Source organism: Aphelocoma coerulescens, chromosome 3, assembly GCF_041296385.1.
Source record: "Aphelocoma coerulescens isolate FSJ_1873_10779 chromosome 3, UR_Acoe_1.0, whole genome shotgun sequence".
NCBI classification, from domain to species: Eukaryota; Metazoa; Chordata; class Aves; order Passeriformes; family Corvidae; genus Aphelocoma; species Aphelocoma coerulescens.
In genome coordinates this window covers 103,390,648-103,417,080 of record NC_091016.1, presented here as the reverse complement: position 1 = coordinate 103,417,080, position 26,433 = coordinate 103,390,648, and the positions used below count along the sequence as shown (strand labels likewise).

The following is a 26,433-nucleotide window of genomic DNA, read 5'->3' as shown; positions in this document are numbered from 1 at the left end:
CTCTTGACAACGTTTCTAACATATTTTTAAAACAGCACTTCGAAATATTTAATTTTTCCTGTTCCAAAATATTATTTTCCTAGGAAGATCAGTAAGTTTCTCAAGATGAAATACAGCTTGTGGTTCATTCTCTCAACATTGGCATATAAATCTTATAAATAGAAAAAAATAAAAAGGCCTGCATAAAAGACAGTAAATCAAGTAGCCTGATATTTCTACATTAAAAGGCATGTCTCAAAATGCAACATAAAAATAAAGGAATTTCTATTGCAGAGAAATATAGAAATGACTCAATTTATATAAATGTAGTCAAAAAGTTACCAGAATTAATTTCTTGAAGTGGTTGGGAAGCTGACATTGTAATAATTGTATCTTGTCAAAAAATGCCTAGATTAATTTAGGGTGTCAGCCAGGTGCAAACCTGTTGCTAGTAACAGAAAATAATCTGTTTCATGGAAAAGTTTGATGCAAAGTAAACTGTCTTGTGAGGACAAAAACACCAGTGTTCATACAAAAATTTAGTATTCAAAGCAAGTTTAAGATCTCTACATATATGACTCATCTACTTCAACATAATTAAAAATCAGAAAGATGCAAGCATATATTAAGTATTTCACAGCAACCTTTCTTTTAAATCTTCCCCAAAATGAAGTTTTATTCCTTATTACTGAAAAAAATGACAGAATAAATCTGAAGATGAAATATTTCTGCTACCAAATTTAGTAACTTTATATAGAGTCTATATAACAAAGCAGAGAGCACATGAAGAACTAAAAGAACAAGAAACTGAAACTCATGGAGTGTGAGTAAAAATAATTAAAAGTAAAGAAAGCATAAAGAAATCTGTGCTCTAAATATTTCTACAATTGAAAGGGTTTTCTATATCACTGTGGTGATTAGTATATGCTGCAAAGTTTGTACAGTACATACTGTATTTTCATCAGTTGCAGTATTTAATGAAAATGTTGTTCTGTGCAATACCATTTAGTTAGTGTAGGTAGTTAGAGAAAACCTGAAAGAAAATGCAGCAGGTGCATTAAATATTGGACATTTCTGGATTTTTGTTGATTAATGCTTTAGTTTAATATGACCTTTAAAATCATCTTAGCTTATGGGTATAAAAATAGTACTTGTATGAGATTTGTGAGAAATGAAGCAATGGATTCAACATACTACCATTTAATTCACCTGCAGGCAAAAAAAAAAAGGTGATGCTATAACTAAAGATCAGAAATGCCTTTTTAACAAGGAATAGTCTTTTAAAGTCTCATTTCTTCTGAATGTTCCCTGGTTCACAAGTGGGTTTTTTTAGCAATAGATTAGCTTAATACTTTTGAAAGAAATTCCTAAGACCCTTCCAGATATTTATCTTTTCTACTCTCAGACTCAGGTTTTAATTTGGTTTTCTGATTTCCAGCTATACAAGCACAATCCTTGCTAGAACAGCTTATCTTCAGGACAGGAGAGTGATCTTTGGTGCTGTTTTATTTATTAGCACAGGTCAAGCCTTTGGTTTTACTTTCAGTAACTATCTGGAGCATATCACACATGAGGAGAGGCCAGCAGAACTTAGGAGCCTTAAAGAAGTTTAAAGGAAGATCACTCCACTATCTACCAAGCCAGACTTTCATCACAATGGAAGGATAAGAAGCAACAGACATAAGTTGGAATATGGGAAATTTTGATCCGATATGAGGACTGGCCTTGCTTTAAGGGGGAGTTTGGCCTCTTGAGTATCCTTGAACCTACATGAATCTCTCATTCTGTGGATTAACATACATACATCCTGTATGGATATGGACAGATGTTCACCTGAAAATAAACTTCTGAAAGAAATTAAGTAAGTAAAAGCCCAATGATACCTTTCTCAGGAAAGGTTTAAATTTTTAGCAAATTATACTAATTTCTTGAGTTTTGCACAAACCTTTTGACAACAATTGGAATACTAGCAATGGCAGTATTGTGGAAATTTCCTTAAAATAAATGATTCATTGAAATAAAAACATGACTAAAAGAAAAGTAAGCAAGACTATAGGGGAACTAGATTTTCTTTTCATTCAATTTCTCATTCCATTCCTGGCTTTAAATAAGGAATAAACTTTAAATCCAGTTATAATTGAGATACTCAGACAGGGGTTGCAGGAGGTGCAAATAGGACAATAAGCCATTTACTATAGACTACTTGATGGACCTCCCCCAAGGATAACTTTAGATTAACAATTTTTTTAGGACAAGTAGAAGAAATTTTCATTAAATGCAATTTACTAAAACCAAAAAGTATTGTTAAAAGTAGAAAAACTTTATCTGCTTTATAAAGGCTATTTTTTAGCACATAAAAATTTGTTTACTTCCTTACTATCAGCATATGTGCTGTCTTGCTACTATGTGGGTTCCCAGGAAAAAGGAAAAATCTTTGGATTTTTTTCTCTAAAGAAAATGAGAAGTAAATGTGCATGTATGTGTACGTTAGGAGGACAGAACAAGAGAGCATGAGTGCACGCACATAAATGCTTTCTCTGAATGAAAGTTAATAAGTGCATGTCATAACTTGAGCAGGTTATTGATATGAAAAACAATAGAGACAGTGAACTTTAAGCAAACTTGAGAAGACACAGTACTGAGCTACTCAGGAAATGAAGGGCTGTCATATTCTCATCATCCTTTAGACTTCAAAGAAAGTAGAAATAAGAAAGACAAAGCATAAAATCCTGAGAGGCCAAAGGAAGGGTTATTAATACTTTTTTTCTAAGGCAGCATTAAATCAGAATGATGAAACAAATAGAGGGATGGATGGATCAACTAATAGATAGGACAAATGTTTTCAGCAAAACATTTCCAGGCACATGAAGGACAGGAAAGTGATTGGAAGTAGTCAGTATGGAGTCACAGTGGGGGAGTGATGCTTGATCACCTGTTTATGCCCCAAGCATGATAGCTGCAGTGCACTAAGCCTGTCACATTACAGCAGTAGTTAAAACCAACAAACAAACCCCTGAAATAGATGAAACAGTTCATCTTGCCTTTACCTTCCTCATATGCAAATCCTTGCCAACCTACCTGACTCCACTTTTGTTTATTCTTCACCCTTGCCTAACCATATCAAGCTCTGAAATCCCCTCCCAACCATTCATATACATCTCCCACCTTAACCAGACTTTGCTGTTCCCTGAAATGAAAAGTCACAAGCAGAATCCTTGTGAATTACATATTTTATTCAAGTCATAGAAAACTGGAGAATGAGTTACAGAGAAAGCAGAGAGAAAAAGAAGGGGATCAAGAGGGTGTGATGGATAATATTCAGAAAACAAACAAAATCCAATTATCATCTACCAGAAAAAGGATAGCTGGAGCTGGAAGAGGGAGGGAGGGAAGGGGAAGTGAACTCCTATTTGTTAATTTCATTTTTTCAGCAATGTAAAGATGATCAGCATAAACCTGGCTGTTTTGAGGGATCCCCAGTCTCTCTCAGGGATTCAGGAGCTCTAGAAATTTCTTCATCTAACCTTTCCAGACCAAAGGGTTCTTGAACAACCTTGTTCTCATGCTTCTTGGTGCATTCCTCCACCTTGTCTTCCTATGACTCTATCAGCAAAACCATCAGGACTGACAGTTGGCTCCTTACCACAGTTGACCCCTTACCACCTTTTCTGACTATTTTTCTACTTCCAGAGAGCTCTAAACAGAGCCTCATTCCTCTGCTCTCTCATAACAACCAAACCTGACAACCCATCTCTGCACAGCTTCTCAGGTCAACCCCCTCTTATGACCAAGATGTCTTCTTCAATGTCTCTGTGAAAGAAGCATATCAGACAGAATATGTTAATCCCTCTAATTTTCTTTTCTTTGTTATTGCAAGCCACTCTGTATGAGCAGGGATCCAGAATCTTATCTCAAGTCCATCTGGAAAAGAGCAACTCTTGAGGTTAGTGGAGGAGCTCTATATCAGGTTGCCATACTACTGCCATGCTGTGGCCTGTGAATAATTCAGCCAGGTCTGTTCTCTGTGCCTTCATACACTCACATATGGATTACTGCTGTAGAACTGTATCTACATGGAGTCCATAACCGCTGTAACCCAGTATAAGTGCTGTGTCCTGTGGAAACCTTGAGATGAATAACAGAAGACTCTTCCTCCATGTCCTCCTCTTCTGATTCACATTTACTTGTTTCCTTTCCCAAACCTATTTTTCTTACCTAATGACCTAGATAAACAGCCAGCTTCCTCCAGAATGCCAGAGGGAGAATACATTCTTCTTCACCAGACTGCTAAACCACATCTTCACCTTCAGCCTAGATTCCTGAACTGTTAAACTCCATTTATGTGGATATTATGGGTATGGATAATCAAGAAATATAAGAGTAAAGTGCAACTAAAGGACTTCAATAGAACTGTGGTAACTTCCAGATTGTCTCCACACTGCCCCAACAGCCTCTAGTCAGATATCACATCTGGTATCTGGAGGTGCAACTTATTACATTTAACTTTTATATTTTCCTGATTCTGTACTACTTAGAGTCCAACACTGAGGTTTCTTGTAGCTTGCTAATTTCTGCTCACTTTTGCTGGGTAGACATAACAAAACCTCTCCGGCCTGCTCTCCAAGGTCACCCAGACCGTCCTAGGCCCAAAAAGTATAACCCAAAGAACTTCTAAGGGGGGGGCAGCGGAGGGGAAATGACATCATTGAACTGAATCTTTAATTGGAGAATTAACCCTGCTATGCAAATGAACCAAACCTATAAAGGTGTGAAGAACTCGTGACCTGTCGTCCATCTTGGGGTCCATTTTTGGCAATAGCTTGTGGCTCCCAGGGTGTACCTTTGAAGGCCTTTCAAATAAATACCTATTTTATTCTTCTACTCCTGTCCGGTCTCTGTGTCTAGGAGGTCTCTTAAGGCATCAACATCCCGCTTCAACACTATCTTAGAGTGTCTCAGCTGGCCATGTTTGGAGTTTGGATTTATCTAGAGCTGTTTTAGAATTAGCAGCTTCTCACCTAACTTATAACTAAACTTGATCTATCATGATCTTCTGCTAGGTATGTCAAAACCTTCAGTCTGCTGGACACATTCTGCCCATGCTTGTTATACACAAAAGGAGAAGGCTTCTCCTCTAAGGTGGAGCATCTATTCTATTTTAGTTACAGTTGCCAAGTCAGATGGTTATTAGCCTTTATAGAAGGATAAAAATAGAGCTCATTTTGATGAGCATTTTTGGTGAGCAATTCAGCATTTAGAGGCTCTCGAATATGTAAGACTGTATTTATACTAGAAAATATGGCAGTGTCAGAGAATGTTCCTGAGCATGGGAGTGTGTTCTTTTATACTGCATTTCTGTGTAATCTTTTCCTTTAAGGAAATTTTCCTTGTTGTTTTTTCACAGCACGGGCAAACTCAAATTTTTGGTACACTAAGAGTCAAAGAGGTCTATAGTTTCTATTTGGCATTCATTGCCTAAATTAAGAATTTATATCCTCAAAACTCTTTGTTTTGAGGGTGTTTTGATATTCAGTCCAACCACTGTTTCTTCCTGTGTAGACTACCAGGCACACAATTTTATTCTTCATGCTAGTTTACACACATCATGGTTAAAAGGATTCTTCCTCCTTACATATTTTGTCTGCAAGGCACAATCCAAAAGGAATTATTCAAAATTTTTGCTATGTCAAATACTGCACTGCAGGGAGAAAGAGGTACTGATAATTTCCCAGGACCTGCTTTTAACTGCTGAGTGCTTGTAGCAATCTTAGTTATGATTACCAACTCTGTGTTTCTCCTTAGGCTAAAGAAGATTTACCTCTGATCCTAAACACCTAATTTGACTTTAACCAGTACACTCTTGGGTGTAAAGGGGAACAGGAATACTGACTAACTCTCCATCATGTTTTGGAGCTTCCAGACAAAAAAAAACAAAAAACAAACTGATATGACTGATCTGCCGCTTTGAGTTACTTCTGTCATGAATCCTAGTGAAAAGATGTATGTTCCTCCGGCCAAAAGTGAGATGTTTAAGCATTCCTCTTGCCTTAGAATTTCCTAGTGTTTAGTTCAGCTGGCTCTACTCAGCTTGCTGGACTCTGTGGCACTTACATGCAAAATCTTACCTTTCTCATTTTTTCATGAACTGTGGGTACATAGCTTGTTGCTGAAGCTTCTGCCAAGCAACAAACACACTTGGAAGTTAAATACTGAAAAACTGTGCCCAAATTCCCTGGTGGATTAGGCTCCAAGCTTATTCACATTTCTATAAACTTACTACATATATCTGTAATTTAGCATAATTATATTTTTAGATAAACAAATATATGTATAACTGCTTAGGAGGATCTTCTACTTCCTGGTATCATATATAATAAAATCCTGATAACTAATCACTAGGCATATGTCAACCATTTTTAATTTTTTTTTTTTTAATGTCCATAGTGAGGTTCAGACTACAATCCTTTGCTCTTTGGTGGAAACCATTTTGTGTTTGAAACTGTCATCAGTAAGGTTTTGAAACTGTAATACTGCTTTACTCTAAAAAATAAAGGCCTTTGGGTTGAATCCCTAAAGCATATAAGGTGTCCCTGCACATGGCAGGGACTATATGATCTTTAAGGGCCTTATCAACCTAGGCCCTTCTAAGATTCTATTATTCTATGATTGCTTTCTTGTTTTCTTTTTGTGCATTACAGATACATGCTTAAAAGCAATTTATTTGACTTATTTAAAGGCAGTATCCTGCATAAGACCTTCTTCTTTCACCTTTGGACCCCAGTTCTCTCAAGCATTGAGCCATATGACATCAAGGTCCTGTGGTTTCAAGTTAGTAATCGTTCTAGAGCAGGCAGCAGAGTATTTAATGTAGTTTATTGGATTTTGAAATTATAAGCAGCTTTAAAAAAAAGCATTTTCCATTTTGAGTAAATCATACCAATTGTTATGCTTTGATACTGTTTATGAACTCACTGCTGCTACAAAGATAGTAGATGCCAGCTGGAAAACAAGTACATTCATTCTTTACACATTCAATTGAGAGTGGCTCTTACATAACTGTATCCTCAACACCCAGAAAATATCTCTTTTCTATGAATGGTTTCTGTAGAATCTGAAATTAGATATACTCTGCTACATTTTCCAATAGATCATAAGGGGAAATAATTTTTAAAAGCTGCCACTGCAATTTGGCAATAGTGAAAAGAACAATAGGTCATTTGTTTAGCATATTTAGACTCCTGTTTGTAGAAGAGGTAAAAATCATGACTCCCTGTCAGATAGAGCCTCAATATCTGCACTGATAGTGTTAGTGATTACAGTTTATGGCTTAATGTCAGAAGGATGGTCAGATCCTTGTGAGAGATGGGAACTTTTAACACCTGTTTATAAGATATCTTACCACCAGGACAGATTGTGAAGATGAGAAAGGCAACAAGGACATGCACATATCCTAGTGTTTTCTAAAAGTGAACCACACTCATATACTACCACTGTTTCCCAAAGGAATAATGGGTAGAATATTCTTGAAGGCTGACTCTTTGTTAAGCTGTCAACAAGTAAATAAATTCTATTTTTTTTTTAATATGAATATACACTAAAATATTTAAAAAAATGTTTAGAATTTCATATATTGATTCTGAAAATACTAATATATATATGTGGCTATCTTTATGTATAAAAGCATTTTGAAAAGCATTTTATTTAATTTGAAGTATGTACATTTGAAGATCTAGCTCTCAGATGTTAAAATTGGAAATACCTCTGGCTCCACGTTATCCGTCAGTTTCATGGGTTGGATGCAGGCTTGTGAAAGAATAAACCAGTTATTTTTTTATAAAACCACCAAATAGCTTAAGTCTCATTTTAAAATCTGAATCGGTAACATAATGGGAGGTAAATCCCATCTCACTAGACAGCACCTGAATTTTTTTTCCATTTTACATAATGCTTGGGAACATAAAATGACAAGATTAAGATTCTGTTGAAACATTATGTAATGAAAAATCTGTATCTGATATTTAAAAGCATAAAAGGAATAGAAGGAACAAAGTTGATAAGAATAGGTCACACAATAGATGAAAATCTAAAATTAAATATTTAATTAGAACTCTGATTTTGCTTTCAAGGTAGGTGGCATTGCACAGGCTATATTACAATCTTTTATGTTTGTTTCTTTTTTTTTTCCAAAGAGAATACTGTTTATTTTTAACAGGCCACTTTAATATTAATACAAGTGTAATAGGATCAGAACTGAAAATCAGCTAAAGATGGTAAATTTTACATTATTGGGAAAATTACAATTTTTTTTGTATTGTAAAAACATTTATTTTTAACAATTTACCTACATTAATCAAAAAAGTACAGCATATTTAATAATTTTACAAATTCTTCATAAAAAATATATCTCTGTACAAAAAGTTCTTTTGCACCTACTTCATGTCACAGCAGCATGTAGTGAAATGGCAGAATGGAATAGTGGGAATGAAAATTAGATTGACTTGATCATAATGTCGGCGTTCTCCCCAGTCCCCCCGCCCTCACCCTCCCACCTTTTTTTTATTTTATTTTTTTAATAACGTCTTTTTTTGTTTACAAAATATTTTACACAAGAAAAAAAATTATTGCAGCTAGCCTGGAGAAAGGCAAGATGTGTGATACAAGCAGCAGTTTTTAACAGCTTTGAAGCACATAACCTGTTTTTTAAAAAAAATATAGAGCATGTATTATTAGCCTGTCATAATGATCTGGTCAACGCTGGGGGAAAAGTCTTCTGCATATAATCTCAAAAAAAAAGATTTCCTGGCTGCCATTACCCAGCCACTGCACAACATCTTAAGAGTCTCACTCTGTAGAAGCACCATATATAAGTGCAGGCATACACAGTCCTCTGTATAATAATGTCAGGAGAAGGAGATCCAACCTGAACAGAAGACTCAAACATAGCGGAGAAGGAGAGGAATTTGAAAGGCGTGGACAGAACTGATTAAGCTACGATATTTTTGTTTTACTTGGGTTCCAACATGAAGCTCCTGTTTAAACAACACTGCAAGCAAACTTCTTAGGATAATTTGTCAGTGTGTTCCTTTTGAGTGTCCCTGATCAAAGAACACTCACTCAGGATAAGCAATCATTACATTACCTCCCAAAACGAACCACTGAATAATGGATTCACGGAATCTGGGCTCTCTAATACAAAAGATCAAATCATTTAACTATTCGCTTTTATCCTCCAACACATTCCTTGGCGGTCATAGTGAGATAGGGCACTGAAGAATAGACTGGAATGAGAGGAGTAGAAAACGTCAATAATAGCTAGGTATTCTGTTTTCAAAACTCCATTTTTTTTTCTGCCATTGCCACTACAGAAGGATTTTTAATACAATAATGTCAATTTTGAACACTTGTCAGAAACCCAACTCAGAAAACAGCTTCCCTCCCTGGCCCACTCTTCCTACAAAAGCTCTTCATTTGCCAAGCAACTTCCTCTATGTGGGGGAAGATCAGGACAACAACTTTAATCTGATGACTGTTATTTCTCAGGAAACATGAAGGGCTCTGAGATGGGACAGATAAATGAAACTTACTGCACAATAACTTCAGAAACAAACAAAAAAGAAAGCCAAAAACTACTAACAAAATGAACAAGGAACTGACTGGAAAGGATTATTTATTAAATTTTCTTCAGAGTTTCTTGCTCATATGAAGAATATAACAGCTGGAGGCCCTACAATACTGTATTATATTGCTGGTATTTTTCATCTAACAGATGTAGTTGTTAAGCTGACCATTACCTTTGAAATTTTCATTGTGTTCTGCAACATTAGCTGAAAAACATGTTACTGGTCTTATTTTACCTTTTTGTTTTGTGTATAACAGCCAGACCTACACACATATGGAGTTCAGAAAAACTTTTCAACAGGCATTGATAGCAACTGGACATTAGCATATTTTGAAATTCAGAAAACTAAAACAAAACAACAGCATCAAAAAAACAGCCCTAAATTAGAAGAAAAGCCAAACAACTTTCCCGTTTTTTGAACTCAATGTGTAAGACTAAAACCAGATTTTGCTTCATTATTTACTATCATTTCCTAATTTTAAAACTCAATTTTGTTAATCTGTCCAACGGCATTTTTGTTTGTTCCCATTCAATAAAACTTCTAATTTATGAAAATGTTAATGATTACTCAACCTTTATATGTATAAATCTCTGTCAAACTGTGTAAGTACAAAAGCAGTAAGCAGTGTGTTTAAAGAATTTTAAAATAAACAGAAAGCAAAGATAGTTGAATATTTCTTTGTTCCAAGTAGAAACTGAATGACAACTTGTTATAAACAAGTTGCACTGGATTTATATATGCTACTGTAATGTGGTTTAGTTCCATGTAACATCAGAAAATGATGTCATATTAAAGGAAAAATGGAAAAAAAAATGCAAAAGGGAAGACTGTATTATGAGCACAGGCTCACAGGCTTTATGAGCTATCTAAAATAAATTACTATTCACATTTGTACACGGCAAGCAGCAATAGCTGCTAACCCCCCTGCTGTTAAATAGTATGATACTGACAGTGGTGATTGATGACTGATTTCAAAAGAAAACAATAGTGGCAATGAAAATTTCTTAGAAATGGGTTCTTGTTCTGGTTGAATGTCTCCAGTGACTTGTAATCATGTTTACAATGAAATTTAGTCAAGAATTGACAGAAGAAACATTATCCTCTATTGCACGAGATTTTAACTGGTGCTAAGCATGGGGCTCAATTTAATATTCCAAGTAAATTTATTGTGGAATGTTTTGCTTGGCAAAGAGTGAGTTAATGTCTATATACAATGGTCAGTGTGTAGAAACCCTGTATATTTTTACCAGTATCTTACTCAGTCAGCCATTACACCCTAGTGCAAAAAAATTGTGCATTAACATTTTGCGATATTCACGGCTGATTGGGGAATTGGCAAAACTGCCCTATGAATGAAATACACTGTAAGTTTCCCTAATTTTAGCAAGATTTCAATGGTAAAGCATTTGCAGGTGTATGCAACCTCAAGAAAGGCTGTCTACTCCTTCAAGAGAGCTTTATTTCTTCAGAATATTCCCGGGGATAATCTCTGGTGCTATCATTTGTCACAGTACTCAAAGGATTTATCCAAGTGCCCAGAAGAATGCATTGAAAGGCATCCAGCTGCATACAAATATGAAAGTCTGAGGCATTAAATATGACAAATTGGCATGACTTGGCAGTCTTCCTTAAAGTGTGCCTTGATTTGAAGCAGATGCAGCCAGGCATTTTGATCCAACTTTAAGATGAAAAAATATTCTTTGTCTGATCCCCCGAAGACTGACACGTTTTTACCAGAAAATTTAGCTGCATGTAGGCTGACAGAAGATGTTAAAGATTACAGCAGCAAAGCCAAGAGAAGGGAAACTGGTATATGGCACCAAAGGAATTACTGCTTGTCCATCAGAGGTATGGCTATGAATCAGTCATATTGGGCACTGAAGGCTATACCACTGTACAAACTGTGTTCAGAGTCGTATCAAACCTCACAGCCTTTGCCTCTGTGGGTTTTAAGTTTGTGTCATACATGGGATTTTCAAATGAAGCTTGTCCGTTACTGTTTTCGTGTCCAGCATATCCATTGTACTGTACTTTTGGTCTTGTTCTGGGGAAAAAAAAAGACAGGAAATTATCACTAGGAATCCTTAAATAAACATTCTAATGTTTCCACTCCATCAACATACAACAGCAAGTGTCCAGATTATCTTGCACTGCTAGTGGTAGTAACCTTCGGGTAAGCGTCTGCAACTCCAATTATTCCAGGTAGATCTCCCACAGCCTGTCTGTCTACCTCCATAAATACTGCCAACAATAAACACTACTAAATACCTTGTCCAAACACATGTAATCAGATTGATCAAATCCTGATATTCACATATATGTTGACAATTCAGCATCAAATGATACTGAAAGTAATCAGTCTTTTATTTTTGATAGTTTTCTCACCATGAAGGAGATACCAAAATTTCAAGAACACATTAAGCCAATAATTAAATGAAAAATAAACCAGAATTGTGAAGATTTTCTGATTTATCCAGTAAAGTGATATCCTATGGAATTATATTTTACTATTTTGTAAATACCTTAAATCTCTTAGTATCTAGAAGTATCTAAAGAAATATAATAAGGAGGATCAGTTTATTGTTTTATACATGTAATTGTAATAGGGCAATAAAGGAAATAAAAGAATGCAAAATGTAAGTGCTTGGTGTTTAATAAATGTAAAACAATTTAGAATCTCATTATATAACTTCAGAAAAGGGTTCTTGAAAATCAAATTCTTCTTATAAAATTATTCTGTTTTGGATAGCAGACAGGGAAAGCTATCATTGAAAGATATCACTAATGGAAATTGACAATATCCAAATAGTTCTGTTACTCATAAATATGTCTTTTCTGCGTATTTTAATTTTATAACAACTAGAGCATTTTAAAAGTTAACTAGGAGCTTTCCTAAATATAAGTAAGTTAATATATTTTAATTTTGCTCAGAAAGATAGAGATGCAGTCTTCATTCTTAAGTAATCCCTGTCTGCCAGATAAAAGGTACAACTGTGTAAAAGAGATTTAACAATCTTGGTTCTAATTAGATGATTTTAGTCTGAGATAGGCAGAGCAGAAGGATAAATTTTTATCCTAAGACCTTCAAATTCTCTGTTATAGAGAACCTCTAGGGACATAACTACTATTGCGTCATTTTGAAAATTTCATGTTGTTATTCTGATCATTAATATCATTTCAAGAAAGTCCCTTCAAAACTTATAGATTCTGTTCTCTTTCTATTGGAACGTCCTTTCTTTTGAAAAGAATAAAGTTTGACCCAAAGTTACTTTACATCACTAGTCTACTTGTTAATTTTTTGATGGTAATGTGACACTCATATCCCCTCTAAAACCTGTGGTTTAATGGAAGAAATTCATTGAAAATAGAAGAAAAGGAAGAATATTCTTTGAAATGGTAAGTTATGAGGAACATCTCCTTTTTCAAGTATAATGCATTTAAATTAGGCAGAACTGCAATGCTGTACCAGAGATACTGATAGCAGAGGGATTACAGCTGCTTGTCTAAAGAATGAGTTTTATCTCTCTTAAATACATAATTCTACTACTCATGAAGGGCATTTTAAATTTCATAGCATAAACTACAAAATGTACCCCTATGTCGCAATATAATTTTTTTATGAGTTTGCCTCATCTTTCTAAGCAATATTCCGTTTTCATTGCATTTCTTCTTCTGTTTGGAATGCCTGAACAGGAACTGCAGAACAGGAGCTGTCTGAAAATGTAGACCTATAGGCATCAGAAAGGCATCTTACAATGACACGTTTGAAGACATAGTTGACAGCTCTCCCTGAGCAGATTTTTTCAGCAAAAGGCTATACTGCGTTTCAGGACATGGATGATTTTAACTGGAGCTCACACGTTCAAGCCCCATGGCAATTTGCTTTTCCCAAATCATCTAATGCTGAGGTAGGCAGACAGTCTACTGCATCGTAGGGCAGTGGTGGACTTCAGTGTCTATGTGATTTCCTGCAGTCGCAAAAAACTCTTGGTATCATGATTATAGAACAAAAGTTTAAAAAGCATGTTCCTGTTAAAAACTATTTTGCAAATAGTTCTCAGAATGAAAACATTTTCAGAAGATACACAGATATCAGGCTTTAAACCAGATTTCAGACAACATTGTTGGATTTATTCTATTATCTAGTGACATGTAAAAGTTTCATATGACCTAAGTGGTGCCAATTCTAATAGTAACCACTAGCTGACTCAGCACATACTGTAAGTAGTCTCATTATGGGCTGTTCTCTCATGGGATTTATGGATTTTTCAGCTTGTATAATTAATACTAATAAACTTTTTGAAAGAAGTTGCATAAATTCAATTTAATAAAGCAATAAAATGAAAAAATAGAACATGCGACCTCAGATTTCAATCTGATTCAGCCTAACGAACCAAGAAGGTTGATAGGTCTTTGCTCCTTAACAGAGCAACTCATTTTTCAAAATGTACACCATTAAGAACTGCCCTGCACTGAACTCCTTCATGGGAATACCTAGATAGGTTTTTCTTTCTAGAGCAAAGATATTCTTAAAAGCTTTTAGCATTGTGTTCTCTAGTTACCTATCAAAATCAAACCAAAAAGCTTATTAAGTTATTGAATAAATAACATTTACAATACCTGTGTTTGTAGAGGTAAAATGCAAACCCTGATAATATTAGAGCAAAGAATGGTACCAGGATGGCAGCTGCAACCGAACTGCTGTTTGTACCATAATAGTGGTTTGAAAGGTCTGTGTCTGCACTTAAAGGACCTGAAATGAAACAAAAGGAGCAGAAATGCAATTTCCACATTATGTATGGGGAGAAATAAAATTCCCACGTTATCTATTTAATGGTGTTCTTTTTATTCAAGAGTTAAAGAAGATGGTGTCTTGATGAAATAATTCTATTTAAAAACTTGAAATAAACAGCATGCAGCATCACAGTATAAATATTAATACCACTTCATGATATATCAATAAATATAAAAATGACTTGAAAATAGTACTCAGCAAGTAAAATAATTTTGGTCATGAGTCAATTTAAAAAGGTTAAGCCATATAACTTCTGAAAAACAAATTAATCCTGCAAACGTACTGTATTCCAGCAGTCTTAATATTCAGTTTGGAAACAACAAGCAATGCAAGCCCACAATAAACATGAACAAGGAAGGGAAAACGGAGATGACTGCAATAAAACACAGTGGTCCTGCTCAGCTCAGCAGCCCCCCCAGGTCTGCACCTGTATTCATGTCCCTCTGGCAGCTGTGTTTGCCTGGGGTAGAACTGAGAGCAGACAATGCAAACGCAGTGACCTGTGGCATGGCCTCACTGGGCTCCTGTTGTGCACAGGCAGATAACCTGGACTGTAAGGCATTTTGCAGAACACATATTTTCATCAGTATAAAAAGACACATTGCTAAATTGCTTTAATAGTTGACCACCTTGGCAATTCAAATTGTGAAGGATGAAAGACAGTTTTATGATGAAAAATACAGAAAATTATATAGAAAAACATGCTTTTGAGACCCAGTGCCATGTTGCTGGTTAGAAGTCATAGCTCTTCAGAAAGCAATATAGATCCTATTCAAGGAAGAAAGACTAGGACAGAAGGAATGTACAGAGAGGGTGGGACTTAGATAGCTGTGTTTGCTACTCTGGGATATTATTGCTGTTGAGAGTGGAGAAGAACAGGAGACACTGTGGTTTGCCTCTCAGAAATGCTCCAAACCACCAGTACAGAGTGTTGCAAACACCACAACTCCCTCATTGATAGCAACAGCATCGATCACTCTTTTTAGGACTCTACTGCAAACCAGTTATATAGCAGAGACATGGCCACTATGCTAATTTCACCAGTCTACTAAAACATCCAACTATGTTCAAAAACTGAGAACAGAAAAAAACAGAGAAAAAAGCAACAGTTCTCCTCTGATTCCAGGAAATGTTCAAGGCCAAGTTGGATGGGGCACTGGCAACCTGATCTAGTGACTAGCATCCCTGCTCATGGCAGGGGGTTTGGAACTAGATGATATTTAAGGTCCCTTCCAATCCAAAACATTCTATGATTGTATGATTTTTTGCAGTTTAAGCTCAATGCAAAAGACAAATTAGATAAATTTTTGTCCTGTGAGATATCTTTAAACCCTAGATATTTCAACTGTTAGTATTATAATAAATTTTGCATTTAACTTTAAAAAACGTATTAAGTTTTAGGAAGTAACTCAGTTGCCTTTAAAATGAAGTCAACCTCCCTAGGAATTTCAGTATTACCACATTTCATCACTTAAAATATGAAAAAATATTGTACTACTATCTTTTTCACTGTCCTAATCTTCTGTCACCTTTTAGACTTCTCTACATATTTCTCTGCAGAACTGATGAAGGAAAACATTTTCAAATTAATAAACTTATTATTGTGGCAGTTGGGATCACATTATGAGCTTTGTCACACTACTCTGGGATATCTTAACATTGAACTGTTTTAGAATACAACAATTTTATAAAAATCTTTGGGATTTAGTAATCCAGTATTTGTCCCAAAATTCAAACTGTGGAAATAACCTTGGCATAAATGTATGTATTTGTACTGTATTGTACATGTACTGGACATTCTCCAACCTATCTAAATTAAAGACAGACAAACTAAGGTAGCTCCAACAGTTAATAAAAGTTTCAGAAATATTAATTTAAATGCTTTTTATTGGTTAGGAGAAGTGACAGACTTAAAAAAAAAACCAAAACAAACACATGCAGTTATCACTTTCTTCATCCTTTACCACCACAATCACATGCTCTTTTTCCAATTATTTGGAGTAATTAATAAAAAATAAAGTAATTATCAAATTAATTGAAGTCAACTTACAGCAACAAAAATCTGGAATTATTATTCAAACTCTTATATAAATTTCAAAACAGAAATATATGTGATCAATGAAGCCTTAACATAAAGCTATTATCATGCCACATAGGATAGATACATTTTAATGTACAAGTAGCAGAAAAATTATGAAATTCATAATAAAAAATTCTTGGTCTGAAATTTTTGGTACATTTAGTTAATTTAAAAAAATGTTGTGTAACTCAACATTTAAAAGCAGGCACAAATTTACACTTAAAGAATTTATTTTAAGTTATCTATGTTAGATAACTGATTCAAATTTAATACTTTACTCAAATCTCCTAGTGGAAGTAATCACATATTCTGTATCTCTACAGTTTTTGAAGTACCACACTTAAGGTAACAGAACTTGATGTTTTTGACTGAAGTTTGCAACCTTTAACTAGAGAAGTGTTGACCAGCTTCAGACTGTGCACTGCATATGCTTTTTATTAGGAAAAGAAACTTCATTGTAGTTTTGCATAACCTGAATTTTAGTCATGTATGAGACTTCAACATGGTCTGGTCGACTTATTATAATAATTTTCAGAGCTGTTTGTGATTATCCTGAGGTGAACTTTGTCATTCTTCTGAGAGCAATATCATAAGAAATGGGAAAGCATATTGTATGGCCCAAATTAAAGTAGTGATTGCTACCACAGTTGAAAACAGAAAAGTGGAAATACCTAAATACACACACACACACAAGGTATGCAAAAGATAATTTGGTTTACTTTTCATTAAAACAACTATACTTTGTCACTGGGAAATGTTATTTAATAGAGGGATGTTCAGTAAGATTATAAATGGTTTTGGTTTTCTTTTAACATTTCACATAAAAAAAGAGCTTTAGCCTCCTAAAACAGCAGCAGTCAGGTGAATTCAAATTTTGATAACACTCACAGTGAATTTATTAATGTACAAGCTGTGTACTTCTATTCTTGAGATGATTGATAAGTACTGTCATTTATACCTAATAGAAAATAATACTTTTTTAAAGAAAATACTGTGAAACCTGATCTCATGGTGGCAACCCTGCCCCTCTGAACCAAGCCATTCCATAATTCTGTGATTCCATAATAATGTGATTAACATTTTCTTATCATTGTTTTGATCTATCATATGCATTTCTCCTTTGACTCCTAGCTCAGGGTTTCAGTTGACTGGCATCAGTACAGCATGACTCAGTTTTACTAAGAGAAATGCTGCTCAAGTCAGAGAAGTGTGACAGCAAAACCCATGCAAGATTAAGAAAAGTAGAATTACACACCTAAGAGTAATTTCTGAGACAAGGATGGTTAGCAGGTTGTTCATAGGTTAGCAAGCATAGTCCCGGAAGGGATTTCCTTGCTAAGGGGTGCTTACAGCTTCCTCTGGGACCTGATAGAACCTATCAGCTGGCCAGTTTGAATATGGACAATTCTTTAAGCCACTTAAAGTTGTGACCGCCTCTGTGATACACACTTAAGAATAGACAAACTCCCCCCCAAGCTCTCTCTCGTTTCCGGCGCTGGCACAGGTGGCTGCAGGCCCCGTGCAGGGGCCAGCGGGCCCGGCCAGGCCCTGCTCGGGCCAGGCCGGGCCGGGCCATGGCCAGCCTGGAGCCATGGGCCTGTTCCAGCCATGGAACCCCCCCCCCCCACTGCCTTGCCGTGGGCAGCCAGAGAGGCTCGGAACCCCCCCTCCAGTGCGGCCGAGATTCAGCAAAGCGGCACCTCTGTCCGGCAGAGGCCAGGTGACCAACAGCGATAAGCCACATTCCAGCTGCAAGGCCGAGGTGAGATTAACCCTTTTATTGCTGTGAAGAGCTGAAAACCTGAGGGAAGAGCGAGAGGAGATGCTTAAAGCTGAAAGTCTGTTGTGAAGCTATGATATATCAGAGTATCCCGTCGTAATTTCATGAAGATATGGGGGGTGGAGTGTTCAACTCGTAAGCAATAGGCAGATGCTGACGCAGCTGTAATTTCATGAGAAGTTTGGACAGAGAGAGAGATGAACCAGATGAGGACTTTTGCTCCAAATGGGAAAGGAGAAAAACCTCAATTCCTAGAGATGCTCCCAGAGATAGTTCTAATGATGAAGATGAGGAAGACCCTTTGCTCCCAGGGAAGGAGAAGGGCCTCTGTTTCTTTGTTTCTGAACAGCTCAACCTTAAAATTGTACCCCAAAAAACTTTCAGGAGTGGACCCTCGAAAGCAGTTGTGGGAAAAGCTGCAAGTCGGGGGAAGGGACTCACATTGCGAGCAGAGAGACTCCTCTTCCTAAATGCACTGAACAATATTTGGAAGTGGGTGGCTGTCTCAGTGTGATACTGTTTTCACAGCACGAGCAAAAAGAGACTTCTCTTTCTAAATGGACTGAACAAGGTTATTATGGAAGTGGTAAACAGACTGAACATCTTAAGGGTTGTCTTTTTACATTGTCAGTGGGAGAAGGGAGGAAGGTGGGGGGAGGGGGAGAGTTCTGAAGGTGGTATAATTTTTTTTTTTTTCTTTTTTTTTTCCCCCTTCTCTTCTTTTAGGTCTGTTAATAAACTTCTTTATATTCATTCAAGTTGGTGCCTGCTTTGCATTTCTCCTAATTCTTATCTCACAGAAGATAAACAGTAATGAGTATTTTAGACCAAACCACTACACAGGTCAAGGATTTAAGAGAAAAAAATACCAACACAGAAAGCAAATCAGCAGCTTCCAAGGAACAACATAGGCTGGAACTTCTTCACCTGACTGAACCTGCTGGACAAAGGCTCTTTGGATAGGTGCCTCATTAGGTGTAGACGTGTGTTACCATATAGTTTCACAGCTCATTACTCTAGCTATCTGTGCTTTAGCTAACACACAATAGCTCTGTACTCTGGAGCTTTCAGTACCCTGTTTAGATGTTGGGTTTCCTCATGAATGATGGAAGTTGTGTGAAACGATCTGGAGAGGATGATTCATAGAGTGAAATTTAAAATTCACATCTCATGATATTCAACACTCTTAAGAGTTGATTAATTTCAAGTAATGAGTGTGTATTCCACAGCCATTGATCTAATATAACACAGATGCAAATTAACTATGCATATTTCATTTTTTTGTTAATATACGTTATGTCAATCTAGACAAGTCAAAAAAGTACTTTGAGGGAAAAAAAAGGAAAGAGAGGTGAGTAATTGTATTTCTCCAGAGAAAATAAATATGGGAAAATAATAATTTTGTGAAGAAGGTTTCTCTTCTCACAAAGCCACCTTTTCATACAATTTTAAAAGAAGTTTCCAGACTGGGATGAACAAGATTTTAGAATAAACATCTTCTAGAAGTTTAGTGTTGAGGCATAGGCACTCAGCAGTTGCGGAAACTGAACCAAGCCATAAACTTGCAGCCTTAAGAGACCAAGTTGCTATAACCTAACAGACTGAGTATACTCCATTTGAGCACAGTTCTAATATTGCAAACACTGTGGGTTTGATCGCCATATGAGTCATTCACTTAAGAGTTAGACTTGATTATCCTTGTGGGTCCCTTCCAACTCAGAATATCCTGTGATACCCACTGAAACCAGTCTTTTTCTAGCATTGTGTTACAGAAAATTATTCACCTAATACATTGGTCGTTCCCACTTAACCAAGTAGTCCTCCACAAATGCTGTCTAAGTATGTTTGCAGGTGAAGAATTTCATATTGCTTTATGTATGCACCAGTTTATATCTACTTTTGGCTTACCGTAAAGGCAACAAATAATTTAACTTACTTAAAACCCAGAAATATTTAAAGTCTTCAGAGAGAGGATATATGAGATCGTCTCAGCAGAATATTCATGAATAGAATAGATTTAAAAAACAAAGCAAGTTACCCTTGAATATAATATTATGACCTGTATTGGAGGGAAATTTGCTGTTTCCTTTTAGATGTTGATTCTTCATTAGAGAATAAGCAATTTATAGAAAATCAGTGTCTATTTAGCAATCCTGTAAAAGAGAGGGTATCTGCATTTGCAGTGAGCTCTCTACCAAGATGTCAAAGCTGAAGATAAGAAGCCTTCAGTTCAGAAATGCAGGTGTAATTTGGACACTCCAGCTCCTTACTAGCCTTGGAAATATAGAAACTGAGCTCTTATATTACAGCTCTAAAGGGTGACATGGACAATGTTTTCCACTACTGTAGAATACATCCACTGGAAAACTCTGTTTAACTTTCTTCTTACTCTTCATTTACCCCCACGAGTTATCAATTTCACATAGAATCAAACTTTTATTTTAGGTAGCTGGCAAACCATGGATATATTTTTTGACCTTGCTTAAGAAAATAGCAAATGCAAATACACACAGACACCCCAAACAAAAACAACAAACCACATTCTTACTGTTTCAAGACACCAAAGGCTGCTTAACAGACAGATGTTTGAACAAATGTCAATGCTCTACTTTTACAGCGTGATAGCTAAAATCAGAAAGCAAAAGCAGCTTAGATATTACAGTAGTAAAGATTACATGAAAGTAGGGGCAGACAAATCACCTGTCCCACACAAGAGTTTACTCCAAAGACTGAACTTGTATTCAGCTTCAATAATTGGCAGTTCTTAGGCTGGGGCTCTGAAGAGATGGGTTTCTGCCACTTGTCACTAAACATGCTTAGCAATTTGAGAGATGGCCAAGATGAGCAAATCCACAGCGTAACTGCTACTACAGTAGTTAATAGAGCAAAGATTTGACAGAACTCTAAAGAGCACTGGTTACAGCAGCAGTGAAGCTAATGGAACCAAGGCAATTTATAAAATGTACATACATTCTGCCATAGAGATAATGGCTAGGCTGTCTCCTCTTCCTAGACCAGTACTTTTATGTATATATATACCATGCTTTGACCACTTTGCAGTAGTTTCAGGATCAGGAAATGCAGGTGCCTACACTTGGTATTTGCCAAAATATTTTATGAGTAAATGCTTTGTTAGTTTTTATGATAAAACTATTTTATGAGTAAAATAACTAGTTTTACACCACCTGCTAGAGCACTTGAGCCCATAGCTGTAATACATACCTCAGAATTTCATTTCATATTTTTGACAGTGAAGTAAAATTCTGTCGAAATACACATATATTCTGAAAACATCCACCAGCAACAGGCATTCTCCAAATGACACTGTCAAAATTAGGGTTGATTCTGTCCTTCTAATGTCTTATATGACTCTGACCACAATTTATACATTTAAGCAGGAAATGTGTTTGCATTGCATGACATCCCTGGTACTTTCAAAAAGAAAAGCAATTGCTTGGAAGGGCATTCTCTTTAAGAGCATCCTGTACTTATTAGGTCTCTATACTAGAAAACATGTGATAGTAACACATTAAGCAGAGTTAAATTAGGATTTGAGCTGAATATTTCAAATACGCATATTTGGTTATGCTTTGTAATAGGTGTAGTGTGAAATAAATGTGCCTACTTCAGCTAGATAGCTGAGTAATTTGTTGAATTCATTCTTGCAAGACCCCAAAAGATGATACATATTAAAGATCTATGAAAGTATGTACCTTGTCTTTGGAGCATAAATTTTCCAAAGTCTTTTCCATGTATATCTCCTTGATAGGTAAAAACTCCTCTTTCAAGCCCTGAGGATACCTAGAATATGTTGAAACAGAGAAAAAGATTTCTGAAATGAATAAATAACAGTGTTTAGCAATTTTTTTTTTCTGACTTAGAATAGATAATATGGAGCCCGGATTTTCACTTTTAGCCTTTAAAATATTAGTGAATTTTCTATGCTTATACAACATTTATTATTTTAAATAATTTATTTATTTGCAACAGTATTAAACTGAGTTTCAAAATAACACCCGGAATGATTTAAAAATACCTAATGTATATTGTTGGGTTTTGAAATTCTTGAAATGACGTACTCATAATTGAATGAGTATGCAGATATACAAGCCTGCTGAATTGTCAGATTTAAAATTATTTTCCACAGAAAGTATCATGAGGTAGAAAGAAGAAATCCAAAAAGTAAAACAACACTGTTTTATTTCAAACTTATTTCAAATTTATTTTTATTTATTTGTTACAGTAAACTGTTTACCAAACCAAAAAGGGACAATATTTCTAAAGGAAAATTCTCACTCCACCTAAGGAAGCAAGGCAAAAATATGCTGATTCATTCCCCCTTCTCTTTCATAAACTAAAAATTCTAATCAAAGTACAGCAGATAGAAGTTTGTATACATATTTTTGAAAGAAAAAGGTAATCCAATCTCTACAGTGACATTCAGAGTGCTGGATTACATATTTGTAATACAAAAAAATGGACACAGTTACATAGATAATCACAATTTACTTCATAATTTAATCTCAGCAATCTTTATCCATGGCAACCTGGGTACTTACATAACCATCTAGTGCCCAGTTGTCGTTTTCAAACTTGCTTACAAAAATGTCACTAGGTCCTTTAATTTGAAAAGCTTTCAAGAGCAAATGGGCTTCTTCCTTCTTGTAAACACCTATTAAAATAAAGGAGGCAAGACATGCCTTTTAAACAAATTTTCAACCAGTTTGTTCAAGTATCCCTTCAAATCTAAGTATATTGCTTTAGAACTAAAAGAGTTTGAAGAAAACGTTCTGTAATAATAGAATTTCATAACATGGAAAACCTCAAGATTTAAAGTACTGTAATGGATGTATCTTATTTAACTCATCCTTTGACTCATCATATTTGATAAGAGCATGCAAAGATAGGTTTGTACTGTTTAATTTTATAAATAACAGGGCACGAATAGTTGTCTCTTCATACTGTATTTCAGTAATTCTGAATACAGATAGAAGTTTTTACCTGGAATTTCCTTGACTTGGAAAAAAATTGATTTTACTGGCATCACAACAGTATATTGCTACGGTAGATATCAATAGTGCAGTGAAAGAAAATTCCTATTTGGCAACCAACTACTGCAATTCTCTCTGAACTCTTGACCTTAAAAGATAGCGATAGCTGATAATATTCTTTTCAATATAACTGTGATGAGAGGCTAAATCTGAACTTCACAGTTAGATTTGCAGAAAGGAATGCATGATGTTGCTTGTAAGGTATGCATAATTTACAAAGTTATTTAATTATCTGTACCTATTTTATGCTAAGCCATTATTAATACCACATTGTTTTAAGGTAGATATTAATCACTATTGATTAATTGAGCATTTCAATGATACAATTCTTAATATGCCTATATAGACTTTGTCTGCTGCTTCAGTGTTTCCTGTGAGTTCAAAACACCAATGCTATCCAACAGTCTGAGATGAATAAACCCTTCCTCAATATCTATTTGAAATATAATAGCTTAAATAGATGGGTGACTGCATATGAAGTGAGACAAGCCTGTGCAGACCATTATGTTAAAACTTTTCCTTTTGCAAATTCATTTTCAATTTGGATGAAATAGCATCAAAACTGAACAGATTAAAAAAAAAATTATAAGAACAGCTTCTTTAACACCAAATTCTGAACCTACCTGATAGTTTGAGTTGTATGTTGGATGCCTCAATGAATGTGGCATTCACTTTGCTGCTTGTAGTATTGAACCAATCAACAGTGAGAGTAGCAGGCTGTCTTTTTCCTAAATATTCATAAAACCCTTTCCACAGTGAATTTATAAAAAATACATCTGAAGGAACTAAATAAAGTGGGGGAAAGAAAGAAACAAAGGAAGACGTAAACTACAATGAAGTAACAATCTTTCTAGCCATACTTATGGTCTTAATTTCTTTTTAGACAATCAATCCACAGCTCTAAGGAGGTATTATAATAAAAATTTTAACAACAATAAAGACAACATATCTAACAGCCTTTCCACACAATTGCCTATAATATACTACACCTGTCCCTCGCAGAATATGTTCTCAAATAACCTCATACTTTATAGCTTGTGTGATTCAGTGAATGTCCTCAAGACTATGAAAAATAATAAACTCTTCCCCTAAAGCCCTGTACCTTTAAGGCATGAGGAAAAGAAAGGACAATAATATTCCGAAACCAAGGATTCATGGAAGATAACACTGTCTTAGGCTATCCCTTTTGTTTCATGAATTTCATGAAGCAGCACTGTGTGTGATTTTCAACTGAGTATCAACTGAATATTCAAGTGAATTGAATTTCTGGTACAGTAATATCAGTAATTTTTTAGACTTCAAACCTTTTTTCCATACAATATTATTGCACCTTTGAACAGTGAAGTTGTCAAAGAATGAAGCTTTTTTAAAATTTAAAATAAAGGTCCATTTCTCAGTGGCTGCAGTTTGAAGTATCTGAAGTATAAATCCTACAAAATGAAGCATGAATTATTGGAAGTACATGTATTTGGATTATTTATTTGATGTTATTGGTATCTTTCCTCTACACCGAAAAAATAAACTATGTAGGTGTTAAATGCTGTATTTTAAATTGTTTAACCAATCACTTCATGCCTTAACAAAATGAAAGGCCTAGCAAGTATTAAAATTCACCCTTACTATCCATGACCACTACAAATTATACTTTCTCAATAGCTAAAGATTGACATTAGAAGTTTCACATTCTTCTAATTAAGATCTTAAATAAAATAATTGGATTTTTTTGCATTTTGTCAAACTCTGAGCACATATAAAGGCAGCCATCTTTACTGAAGAAAATTTATCAGTGCAGGTATTCTCTGTATCCATTTTAAATAAATTCCATGGATACTTCCTCCTATACCTAATCACTCATTGCAAAAATGAATCAAAAAGAAGCCCAGGGGAATCATACCTGACATGCAATACCTCTGAAAATCAGAGGGCTGATTAGCTGTTGACTAAAAGATAAATAGCTTCTTCCATGTCTTTTGCCTTCAAGTTGTGCAGAATTCACAAGCAAATGTTCAATCTCAGTGTGGAATGATTTGAAAACATCATTAGTATGTTATTGGTTCTATCATTGGATTCCAAATGAGCAGAGACCTATTAAATGGCTTTGAGTGTAACAGCTTTGACTAGCCCGAAGTGTTCCATTTCCAAAGTAAAAGTCAGTGGGGCTTTACACAAGGTTACCTCAACTTACTACCAAAACTCTGAAGCATTACATTTCAGTTGGTATGTCACAGTCCTTAGAATTTTTATAATTTATGCAAATACATGGATTCTGCAAAGGGTCTTTCAGACTCTTTTTCCTATGCATTTCTCATTTTTTGCTACAATAGTGGCATAGCTAAATTTGAAACTTGGTATTTAAGAAAAGAAATATTACAATTATTTTTATTTGTCTATGTTTTTAATCAAAATTGTGTGTCTGAAATGTTCTCATGAAGGTAAACATCTAGTATTAGTGGTATGAACCAGAGAGGTACTATGCAAGACTTTTATAAAGGACTCCACACTTTCACCACATTCAGCATCTTCAGTACATAGTTTGTCTAACCACTCTATCAATAACAGCTGTTAAGCTTTGCAAAATAGTACCACTGACTCAGTATTTGCACAGAATTTGCACTTGCTGCAGATGAACAGAATCAGTAGGGGAAAAAACTGTATTACTGCTTCCCCAGTCATGGTTTTTTTAAATGTTAAAACACAAGTACTGCAGTCCCCAGGGAGGCTGCTTTGGAGAGGTTCTGAGACAATTGTGCTGAACACTTACAAGGTCTCTGCCTTTCCCACCCTCTGTGGGCGAATGCAAAATGAGAAAAATGAACTGGCTATTAGTATTCCAATACTGCACCGACTGCACTGATTGTTCTCAGAACATGACAATTGGGAAAATATTAAAAAAAAAAAAAAAATTGCCCTAAGGCAAATTACCGTGTCCTGCAGCTGTAGGGAGGAGGAGAGAAGATCCAGCAGGCAGGAATTATGCAGCAAGATTGATTTATTTAATTGTTTTACAAACTCTTTTATAGACTTTTTTCTTCATAGTCTAATTGGACAAAGGATCAGCCACCCCCCAGGTGGATTGGCTAAAGTCCTAAAACATCCATTGTCAAAATATTTTTCTACTGTACTATAAA

General features: G+C 35.4%; 1 protein-coding gene across 1 annotated transcript in view; it reads right to left on the bottom strand.

The window, feature by feature from the left end:
• Positions 1-10,439: 10,439 nt before the first annotated feature.
• Positions 10,440-26,433, bottom strand: part of CSMD1 (CUB and Sushi multiple domains 1) — a 1,120,396-nt gene continuing 1,104,402 nt past the window's right edge. Inside the window, exons 66-70 of the mRNA XM_069011476.1 lie at positions 23,929-24,090; positions 22,814-22,926; positions 21,968-22,055; positions 14,220-14,352; positions 10,440-11,643 (exon numbers count right to left, since the gene is read on the bottom strand). Coding sequence (XP_068867577.1) covers positions 11,484-11,643; positions 14,220-14,352; positions 21,968-22,055; positions 22,814-22,926; positions 23,929-24,090 — 656 coding nt within the window. The 3' untranslated portion in view covers positions 10,440-11,483. The remainder of the gene's footprint in view (positions 11,644-14,219; positions 14,353-21,967; positions 22,056-22,813; positions 22,927-23,928; positions 24,091-26,433) is intronic.